At 45.4% G+C, this 11,996-nt stretch overlaps 1 protein-coding gene across 1 annotated transcript in view; it reads right to left on the bottom strand.

Moving 5' to 3' along the window:
* Window positions 1–11,996, bottom strand: part of PARN (poly(A)-specific ribonuclease) — a 212,210-nt gene that overhangs the window by 51,014 nt on the left and 149,200 nt on the right. Inside the window, exon 15 of the mRNA XM_007951810.1 lies at window positions 4,874–5,063. Coding sequence (XP_007950001.1) covers window positions 4,874–5,063 — 190 coding nt within the window. The remainder of the gene's footprint in view (window positions 1–4,873; window positions 5,064–11,996) is intronic.

The raw sequence follows: 11,996 nt of genomic DNA, 5'->3' as shown, positions 1-11,996 counted from the left end.
AGAGAAAATCAACAAATCAAAAAGCTAGTTCTTCAAGAAGATGAACAAAATAGACACACTATTGGCCAATCTAACAAAAGAAAAGAAAGAGAAGATTCAAATTACAAGAATAAAAAGTGCAAAGAGTTATATCACAACAGAAACAACTGAAATAAAATATATTGACATGAATATAGATGCAAAAATCTTCAACAAAATTCTAGCCAAGAGAATCCAACAACATATCAAAAAAAATAATACATCCTGACCAAGTGGGATTCATATCTGGTATGCAGGGATGGTTCAGTATCAGGAAAATAATCAATGTAATCCACTACATAAACAAAACAAAAGAACCATATCGTCATATCAGTCAACGCAGAAAAGGCATTTGATAAAATCCAACACCTGTTCCTGTTCAGAACTCTCAGCAAAATAAGGATAGAAGAAAATTCCTCAACATAATAAAGGGCATATATGCAAAGCCAATGGCCAACATTATTATGAATGGAGAAAAGACTCAAAGCATTCCTCTTATGAATGGGAACCAGATAAGGATACCCACTGTCACCACTTCTATTTAACACTGTATTAGAAGTCCTAGCCAGGGAAATAAAGCAAGAAAGAGAAATAAAAGGCATCCAAATTGGCAAAGAGGAAGTAAAACTACCTCTGTGTGCAAATGACATGATCCTATACATAGAAAACCCAAGAGACTCAGCAAAAAAACTACTGGAAGTAATAGAGAGGTTCGGCAAAGTGGCAAGATACAAGGTCAACATACAAAAATCAGATGGATTCCTCTACATCAACAAAGAGACCTCTGACAAAGAAATAAGGGAAACAATATCATTCACAATAGCTACTAAAAAGATAAAATATCTAGGAATAAATCTTACCAGAGACACAAAAGACCCATACAAAGAAAACTGTAAAACACTACTACAGGAGACAACAAGGGCTCTCCATAAATGGAAGAACCTGCCTTGTTTGTGGATAGGTAGACTGAATATTGTGAAAATGTCAATACTACCCAAAACAATTTACACATTTAATGCAATCTTGATCCAGATGCCAACAAAATTTTTTAAGGACATGGAAAAACCAATTACTAACAACTTCATATGGAAAGGGAAGAGACCTCAGATAAGTAGAGCACTACTGAAGAAGAAGAACAAAGTGGGAGGTCTCACAATTCTGGATCTCAAAACCTACTATACAGCCACAGCAGTCAAAATAGTGTGATATTGGTACAATGCTAGACAGATGGACCAATGGAATAGAATTGAAAACCCAGAAATAATCTCCTCCATCTGTGGACAGCTGATCTTCAACAAAGGTCCAAAACCCATTAAGTGGGGAAGAGACAGCCTCTTTAACAAATAGTACTGGAAAAATTAGATATCCACTTGCAGAACAATGAAGCAAGACTCATACCTCACCCTGTACACAAAAACAAACTCAAGTTGGATCAAAGACTTAAATGTAAAACCCAAAACTATAAAATTCATCAAAGATAAATAGGGGCAAATCTAACGGCCCTAATTTAACAGCATAAATAGACTATCAAGCATGACCCAGAATGCACAGGAGGTGGAAAAGAAGCTAAGTGACTGGGACCTTCTAAAACTTAAATCCTTATGTGTGCCGAAAGACTTCGTCAAAAGGGTAAAAAGAGAACTACAGATTGGGAGAACATATTTGCCTATGACATATCTGACAAAGGACTTATCTCCAAAATCTATAGAAAACTTCACCTCCTCAACACCAAAAAGACAAACAATCCAATTCAAAAGTGTGCGAGGGACATGAACAGACACTTCTCTAAAGATGATATGCTGGTGGCCAACAAACACATGAGGAATTGCTCACGATCATTAGCCATTTGTTGTTGTTATGTGCCGTCGAGTCAGCCCTGACTCATAGCGACCCCTCCTTGGGTTTCCGAGGCAGTATCACTACGAAAGTAGGATTGCCCAACCTTCCTTCCGAGGAGTGGCTGGTGGGTTTGAACCGCCAGCCGTCTGGTTAGCAGGCAAGTGTCTTAGCCACTATGCTACCAGTAGAGAGACGCAAATCAAAACAACAATGAGATATCATCTCGACCAACAATAATAGCAAAGTTCAACAAGACAGAAAATAACAAATGCTGGCAAGGTTGTGGAGAGATTAGGACTCTCATACACTGCTGGTAGGACTGTAAAATGGTACAACCATTGTGGCAAATGGTATGGCGTTTCCTTAAAAAACTCTAAACAGAAATACCATTTGAACCAACCATTCAATTACTAGGAATACATCCTAAAAAGGTGAGAGACAGGACATAAACAGACATATGCACATCCATGTTCATCACAGCACAATTCACTATAGCAAAGAGACGGAAACAACCTAAATGCCCATCAACAGATGAATGGATAAACACACTATGGTACATTCATTCACAAAATGGAATACTATGCTACAATGAAGAACAATGGAGGATATGTGAATCATCTCACAACGTGGATGAATCTGGATGACACTATGCCGAGTGAAGTCAGCCAACTGCAGAAGGACAAATATCGTGTGAGCCCATTACTGTAAAAAGACAAGGAATGGTTTGCTTAAGGAAGGGAACTCACTCTGTAGGTTACTGGGGAGGGAAGGGAAGGAGAGGGGAAAATTTCAGGCTAGTTGGAGGCCATATGCTGAGGTGGGTAAGGGGAAGGATGATATGCAAAGAGGCTGTGACAAGCATGTAACAATGGGGAAAGGGAGGACGATGAATTGTGCAGGTAAGATTTAGACAAGAGAGGATGAAGACCAGTATATCTACAATACTGCATTACCATTAACACCAAACACCAGGCTACATATAAACACACAGACAGCTGAGGAGATCAGATGGGAGTCAGTGAACAAGATTATACTCTAGACCTAAGACAGATTCAGCTGACGCTAATCTTGCACAGATACCAGATACAAAATACCCTCAATCATTACAGAAAACAACAGAAGACAGACATAGAGCAATCCCTCACAGACAGCCAGACACTGTGGGAGAGAGATCCAATAGATCTACCAACTCAGGACCATAGTACTGGTGACACCAAACTCAATTGGCACAACAAAATGCATAAAAATCTTGTTCCACAACCTACATCGGTGAGTAGTGACCGGGGTCTTAAAAGTTTTCAAGCGGCCATCTAAGATGCAGCTGTTGTTGTTCTTATGTGCCGTTGAGTCAACCCCAACTCATAGCGACCCCTCCTTGGGTTTCCAAGGTAGTATCACTACGGAAATAGATTGCCCAACCTTCCTTCCAAAGAGTGGCTGGTGGGTTTGAACCGCCAGCCTTCTGGTTAGCAGTCAAGTGCCTTAGGCAGTATGCTACCAGAGCTCCTAAGATGCAGCTAATGGTTTCCTACTGTTGGAAGCGAAGAAGGGGGAAAAAAACCAAGGGCATTTGGAAACAAGTGGATATCTAATTTTGCCAGTACCATGTGTTAAAGAGGCTATCTCTTTCCCACTTAATGGGTTTTGGACCTTTGTTGAAGATCAGCTGTCCATAGATGGATGAGTTTATTTCCGGGTTTTCGATTTTGTTCCACTGGTTTCTGTCTGCCACTGTACCCATACCACGCTGTTTTGACTACCGTGGCTGTATAGTAGGTTTTGAGACCCAGGATTGAGATACCTCCCACTTTGCTGTTTGTCCCCACATTAGTGAATTTTTTTTCTTTTTTTAAATGTGAGGCTCAGGCAGAGGCCTGAATACTAAGAGGAAGGGATCAGATGCAGGAGTTCAGCACACCAGCTCACGGAACTGGTGGGCAATGTTTCTGAGTTGTTTCCTTGTTTCTTCATTCCTAAAACTGGAGTAATTTCTTTCAGAAAGATCAGAACAAGGCTATGAGGCAGAGGTTAACGACGTCCCAGATGTCCGATGTCCAACTTTTCCAAACTGCTGCTCTACTGTGTCATCTCTGGCACCACTCCTCCTTCTCCACTCTGTCCTCTCCCTCCCATCTTACGGTTCCGTACTTCGCTGTAATGGCTCACAGAACTCATAGACTCCCAAGGAAATGGCCCATGTGGTGATGGTAGATGCTGGGAGATTGGAAGTCCCAAGTCCATGGGTAGGTCTGGAGGATCCTTCCCACTTGCCTGGCTGCAGGGGCTGGCGAACCCAAACCGGTGGGTCAGATGAGCAGCTGCTGTCTCACGCCCAGGGATGAGATGAGGATGAACCAGACACAGGCCCCAGAGCAAGAGGAGGAGCTTTCCCAGCACATTCACATACTACGTGCCCTCCAGGAAGCTAAGGGTGCTGACTTGAGTCACACCCTCCAGCCAGGGCACTCAGGTGCATCCCACCCTAAGCAGGCACAGAGACTAGGATTTACAACAAACACAAAATGGAAGACGATGGCTAGAAGGGCCACACGAAGCAATTTGCTGCCCTGCAGTGGCACAAATGCTCAACATGCGTGGCTGCTAACCAAAAGGCTGGTTGTGCAAATCCAACAAGATGTGCCTTGCAAGACATGCCTGGCTATCTGCCTCCAGAAGGCCACAGCCTATGAAATGCTACGGAGCACAGTTCTACTCTGACACCCACAAAATCACCATGAGTTGGAACTGACTCAATGGCAACTGGCTAAATCAGGAGTAAGATGTATCCCGTCTGCCTCCAGGTCACTTGGTGAGGCGTAACTGAAACAGCTGTGGTCTGTAAAGCAATTTCTAACACATAAGGCCTTGATGCAGTCATCATTTCTGAAATGATGTGACAAGTTAGGAAAAAAGTCTTTTTCAAAAGGCAGATTATTATCACAGTCCCATGAGAATGAACGAGAAAGGCCACCGCTAAAACGAGTGAGGTCCTTAATCAACAGCCAAGTACTCTTACCTGTTGGCGCGGGGACAGTGGTTCTGCACAGCATAGGAAACGCACTGAGTGTCCAGCCGCTTCCTCTCCACCTCCTTCCGACCATCTTCAGTCCACTTCCTCTTGACCTGCTTCTCCTCACGTCTCTTCCCCACATACTCAGCGTAGGTCTGGATCCGATAGCTTTCTGCGTATCTGCTGGTATTGACAGCTACAAAGAAAAGAGAGATTGCTTACAAGAGTCTGATGCCACTCCTGGGAAGGTAGCCCAAGGCAGGCAGAGGGGCCCTGGGTTCAGGTCCAGGCTCTAGCCTGGCTCTGCCTCTCAGAAGCCAGGTGACCTTGGGCACATCCCATGAACACTCCAAGCCTGTGTTTCCTCGTCTGGAGACTTGAGAGAGTCACAGCTCTCCAAGCCCCCGGCATGTGAATGTGCTCTGTAGACAACCAGAACAATGGATGCAAACGATTAATAACTTTCAAGTGATTTTCCACTAACATTACTGTTTGAAAATTGTTCATTTTCAGAATAAGAAAATCCAACAAATTAACAAAGGGAAAACTGTAAATCTACACTTACTGGTAAAAATAAAGATTATACTCATAGCAATTATGACAGTGGTGATAACGGCATCAAACACCAAAGGTCTCTTCTGCGTTGGGCTCTGTGCCCATATTATATCTGATCTTCACAAGAAGCATTTGTACTGATGAGAAGCTGGGTCACAGGGGCCACACGGCTGATGAGTGGCAGGCTGATGTGAAGCCAGGCTGCTCCGACCCCAACACCAGGGTCCTCCTCGCCACGCTGTGCCACAGTCTGGACTCCGCGGATTGAAGACATTGCCACAATACTTGAGACATGCCCGACACGCCTCTTCTCCTTCCGTTTTGAAAGACTGCTTTGCTTCCAGACTACCAATTCTCTGTGAATTGGACCGTGTGGCCACAGTCCTTAAAAGCTAGAGCCTAGTCCCTCAGTGTTCACGCTTGAGGCTACGGCCAGGTCAGCTCTGGTCTCATCCCATGCCTTCTCCTCTTCTGGGGCTGCTGGATGGAACACACTGGTGGCGTGGGAGAGAGGACCAACGGGAGGAACCTCTCCCAGCCACTGTCACTGCCAACACTTCTGCTCACTCGCCCAGACTGGCAGTGGGACCAGAAGAGCCCAGTCATGTCTAAGACCTGGGTAGCTGCAAAAACACCATGACGACTAAGACAGGCTGGTGTCAGCAACACCAAGCCGAGTTCTTATGCAGAACTGTTGTTGCCGTGTGCCGTGAAGTCAATTCTGACTCACAGTGACCCTACAGGACAGAGCAGAACTGCCCCACAGGGTTTCCTAGGTGGAGCTCTGGTGGCGTAGTGCCCAAGTGAGTAAATACATGGTAGAATGTGACAAGTGGTGACAAGCAAGGAAGCCGAGCACAGCACAACTGGACGAGGGGCCCAGGACACCCTGGATCAGAAGACACAGGAAGAGACAACTGCGTGAGAACAGACGCTCTGTGCACCTGACACCCAGTGCTCTTACATCTTTACTGCAAGTGCAGAGGGTGGGCCTACAACTCCTCAGGACAACGCTGGCTTAGAGAGTGGCCTATTCCAAATATTTAGCCACAATGAAAAACCAATCAAAACAAACAAGGAAAAGAAACCTCCACTTCCTTAAAAAAAACACACACACACAACCTTTTACTACTTTTTTTACTTTACTTTTCAAACATTCACTCTAAAGTAAAAGAAGAGGCAAAAAAAAAAAAAAAAAGGAAGAAACTCAAAATATCAAAGAACTTTCATATTATCCAGTCTCCCAAAGAGGTAGAGGGAGAGCCTGTGGTACAAGCTCGCATGGGGATGCTCTGACCATCCACAAGGTGACACAGGGACAGCAGCCTGTGCGCAGTTATGTATCGACCAAGTCCCTCCTATCGGAGGTCACGGGTCACAGAGACAGGGCCCTTCTGGAAAACCTATTCCTCAGCACAATTACTCTTCCTGCTTTCTAAGTGCCATATGTCTGACTTTTTTATTCATTTATCCAACCACTCAATAATTTACATAACCAACAAACATCACCCTTTTATCCTTTTCCTTTTCTCATCAGAAAATATATTATTGATATTGATCACTAAAATATAGATGTCAGTATTCATGACACAGGATTTCAAGCCAAGGTTGACTTGGTGGTGATTAAAAAGTACCTTAATTCACATGTCATCATAAACATTATTCCAGTAAAAGAGGCACATGTTCTCTTCCTTTTGCCTTCTTACTTGCAAGATCATAGAAGTAAGTTAAAACAAAGCAGCTCTTACATAATCAAAGGGGAAGGGAGAAAACCAAGCGGCCACAGCCTGGAGAATTCTGCCCAGCACTGCGTCCCCCTTCCCCCGGCTTGGCACGGGGTGCTCACCCAACCATGGGGCTTGGAGAGAAGACAAAGACTTGGGGCCAGCAGAAATGAATGGAAAGTACAAAAGGAGGTGAGACCGCCCTTCCTTTTTTTTCCATCGCCGTAAACGGGCCGCCCTAACACTGAAGCTGTCCTTTGATGTCTGATCCCTGATCTAGGCCTTGGCTTTGCAAACAGCTGCCCATCATTGTCCATTCTTTCTTCCATCCAATTCCTGGCAGAGTGGCTTTTGTCCCAGGGACTGTGCTGGGTATCTGGTAAAACAAGACGCACTGGCCACCCTCTTTACGCTCACCCCATCTCATACAGGCTGTATGTAGAATTGATTTCCTTGTATATTTGAGGCTGCCTACTAAGCCAGGGTCATCTATCAGTGTGATGGACACTGAGAACCACAGAGCCTACCATCATTATCTGTACCCACTGCTGGTCAGTGAGCACTTTCTGGATCTTTCTCTTCAAGTTCTGTGAGCATGCCCAAAGGGATGGCATCCTCGGCATTCTTTCTCTCAGGTTTAGTTTGGATCATCAAGTCACATGGATTGAAATGTAACCTCCAAAATGTGTGTCAATGTGGCACACCTGTATACATCTCTTTAAACCATACATAGTCTCTAACTAAAAACAATTAAAAAGTCATACCTGCCTCTAATGTGATACAACTAACATGCACACGATCAAGAACATACTAGGCCCTGTTCACATCTTGTATTTTATAAGGCAGGGAAGAAAGCAGAAATAATTGCTACACACACACACACACACACACACACAATGTATACACACACACAAACACATGCATATAATAAAATAAGGAAGAAATACTCATAATAATTAGTCCTCATTTCTACAAATAGTCACATGGCCATAACTGGTATTCAGAACAACCTTCTTCCACCCCTTGGTTCCGCTGTACAGCTTTGCTGTCATAAGTGTCAGGAGGATGGGGCCAGATCTACAGCCCAAAGAGGGGGCAGAGCTTCTATGCCCACAGGGCCTGCTGGGGGCCCAGGGGCTGGGGTTGCCAAGCAGTTGGACTAGGAGAAGGGGTTGCCCAAAGCTACGGATGCAGGGTTGCTGTTTCAGCGGGCCTGGAAGGCAGAGCTAAAGCCCAAGGCCAAGGCCGATGAGTCAACACCCAGAGTCTCCAGGGCGGGGCCACTGCCTACATGGTCTCAGACAACAATCTTCAAGCCTTGAGAATGAATGCAAATTGCTCCGCTGGGTTTCTGACTTGCTTGGTGCCTGTTTTCCCTTCGTTCCCTCTGCTCTCTCCCATTTGTGATGGAAATGTCTACCTTGTCTCTGTCCCACCACTGTCCTTGGAAGCAGACAGCTTGTATTCTAGATTCACAGAGGAATTTTGCCCTGTGATGGAATTTGGACTTGGAGTTGATTTATGAGTTTTGGGATGACATCAGGGTATCACGGAGTGAAAGTGTTTTGCACGTGGCAAGGATATGAATTTAAATCAAAAGTATTTGAGGTCAAAGGGTACAATGTCATGGGTTGAACTGCATCCCCCAAAATATGTGTCAGCTTGGCTGGGTCATGATTCTCATGGTTTGCCATTATGTAATGATGTAATCAGGCCCCATGATGGGATCACCAATCAGCTGCAAGAAGATCAGGGTGGGATGCAACACCCTTACTGAGGTCACAGCCCTGATCTGATGTAAGGGGAGCTTCTCTGGGGTGTGGCCTGCATCACTTTTTATGTTACAGATGCACAGAGAGAAATGAGCAGAGAGAAGGGACCTCATTATCACCAAGAAAGGAGAAGCAGGAGCAGAGTGCATCCTTTGGAGCTGGGTTCTCGGTGCTGAGAAGCTCCTAAACCCAGGGGAAGATCGAGACACATGGGGGGCTCTCCAAGGAACGCTGGGCCCACAGATACTGAAAGGAGCAAGGACCTTCCCCCAGAGCTGGCAGGGAGAGAAAGCTGGCACCCTGAATTTGGACTTCTGGCTTCCTGAACTGTGAGAATACACTTTTGTTCGTCAAAGCCATCCACCGGTGGTATTTCTGTTAGAGTGGCACCAGGGAACCAAGACACCGTGTGAGACAGCAGGCTTGGGTCAGTATCTGCCACGAAAGCAAAGGTGATGACAGGAACATACAGGAACTCAGAGGACCTGTTTAACTGCATATGACTGTCCCCAATAATTCAGCTCTCAGCCCCATGGACAAACGTCACAAACAACTCCCTAATGGGGGTGTGAGAATGCACCTCAGCACATGTGGAATTAGGATTGCTTAAAAGGGGAAATAAGTAACGATCCACTTTGCACTGCCGGCCTTCACATGGCAGTAATTTACCAGCGTTCCCTCCAGTCCCAGCAGCTTTGCAGCTCTCAGCCTTTAATCTAGGAGCCAAGCTCTGGCTCAAAGCCACCCTCTAATGGATGAATCAGCAGAATGAACTGGCTGTCAACTGCGGCCTCGAGTGATTCCAGTTCGCCCATCAGAAGCAGCAGGGACTAGGCTGCCTGGGAGTATTAACCTTTTCCAAATCTGTCAGGGAAATGACTCCAGGCCATCTTTTGGTCCTGCCACTCAAAGACCCTGGGGAGCCAAACCCGTTGAGGTTTCACTTTCCTCTGGGTGAGTGACAGCACTTCTTCTCCCATTACAGTATCATCCACCCAAGCTCTAGTTTTGCTGGGCCCTGATGTCTCCTGACACTTTACACGCATGGGAACATTTAATCTTCACAACAAATCCATGAGGAAGGTATGCTCTAGTCAACGTGCAGATAAAGAAACTGAGCATCAGAGAAGCTAACTGCTTGCCCAAGGTGTCGCACGTAAACAACTGTCTTTGTTATCGTGTTGCTGTAACAGAAATACCTCAAGCCCACTGCCATTGAGTCAATTCCTAGTCACAGCGACCCCCACTGGGTTTCTAGGGTGGGAAATCTTTATGGAAGTAGACTGCCCAGTTTTGCTTCCACAGAGTGGCTGGTGAGTTTCAACCACCAACCTTCTGGTTAGCAGTCAGACGCCTCAGACACTGTGCTACCACAGCTCCTTAGAAATACCATAAGGGGGTAGCTTTAACAAACAAGAATTTATTTTCTCATTGTTTAGGAGTCCAATCCAGGGCCAGCTCTGAAGGAAGGTCTTTGTCTCTTTCCGGCTTCTATGATCTCCACGTGGCGAGGTGTCTGTCTTCCCATCTCTCCTTGCGCTTCCTTGCTTACCGAATCTGCTCTTTTACAGTAAAACTTGGGAGAGCCAGAACTGACCTGTTAGACCAGGTCTCACAAGTTTTCTGATTGGTCAGGGTACTAACCACCCTACTCACTGCCAGAGTCAATTCTGACTCATAGTGACCCCCCACTGGTTTCCAAGGCTGTAAATGTGGAAGGAGACTGCCTCATCTTTCTTCTGCAGAGCAGCTGATGGGTTTGAACCACTGACCTTTTGGTTGGCAGCCAGATGCCTTAACCACACTATACCACCAGAGCTCCTTTTGACAGGGTACAGTCTTACTATTTTCCTAACGCTTGTTTAAGTCAAAAGTGTTTGAGTTTTCTTTCTCTGACAGCTTTCTGCCTTACACAGGTTCTGGCTCTCGCAGGAACCACTGCATGTCACAAAATGCATTGACACGGCGGCTGTGACGTTGGGCTTGAGCACAGCAAGGCCTGTAAGGATGGCGCAGGACCAGGAAGTGTTTCATTCTGTTACACACAGGGTTGCCATGAGTCGGCGCCAACTCCATGGCACCTAACAGCAACAACAACAACTACCTATCACAAAACAGATGGACTTCAGATATACTCTACCCTGCCTCGTTAACAGAACAAAGAACTCCCACTCCCAAATGGGATTACAACAGGTGTATGGGTGAAGACTTACAACACATTTTTGGGAGACCCAATTCATCCCTAACAGCAACAAAGCTGGTGTGGAATCAGGAAGTGATTCTTCTTTTACGTATGGTATGTGACGCGTACCATGGATTTATGTGTTCATTGAGGTTGACAGTTATCTTGTAAAGTGCTCCCCTAAGAAATTTAAAAAATTATTTAAAATATGTAGTGCTTGTTTTAAAATTAAGAACTTTCCATTATTACTGAGCAACTCTCTCCAACTGAGTGGAGGGGAAGATAGATACATTATGTTTCTGGACAGGAAGACTTAACCTAAGATGCCGACTCCTCGCCAGATTGAGCGGTAAATTTAATGCAACTCCAGTCAAAAATCCCCACGTGTTAATAAAACACTGAGAGGGGAAAAAAAAGACAACCTCAACAGGACAGACAACAGAGCAGTGGCTGCTGGGGGCTGGGGCTTGGGGTGGGGTGAGGGGTCAATGTGCATGGATGGGAGGACTTTGGGGAGTGACGGAACTGTTCTGTATCGTGATTGTGGTGGTGGTTACATGACTGTGTGAGTTTGTCAAAGCTCTGAACTGTACAGCAAAGCGGGTAATTTTACCGTACACAAATGACACGTTAACGATGGTGTGGAAGATGAGAGGGTGATTCTCAAATTTAATAGGAAGAGCAGAAGAGCCAACAGCCCAGGTATTTCTGAATAAGAACAGGAAGGAGGCTTTGATGTGCTGGCTAAAAAAACCTTATTATGCAGCTACTGTCATACTGTAGTAACAATAATAAGGAGCCCTGGTGGTGTAGTAGGGAGCTCTGGTGGTGCAGTACCTAAGGCACTTGACTGCTAACCAGAAGGCTGGCGGTTCAAATCCACCAGCCACTCCTCG

The sequence above is a fragment of the Orycteropus afer genome, unplaced genomic scaffold (assembly GCF_000298275.1).
Source record: "Orycteropus afer afer isolate SDZICR_OR568_19922 unplaced genomic scaffold, OryAfe1.0 scaffold00312, whole genome shotgun sequence".
Classification (NCBI taxonomy): Eukaryota; Metazoa; Chordata; class Mammalia; order Tubulidentata; family Orycteropodidae; genus Orycteropus; species Orycteropus afer.
Note: the sequence above shows the minus strand (reverse complement) of the source record. Positions and strands in the feature narration are given on the sequence as shown.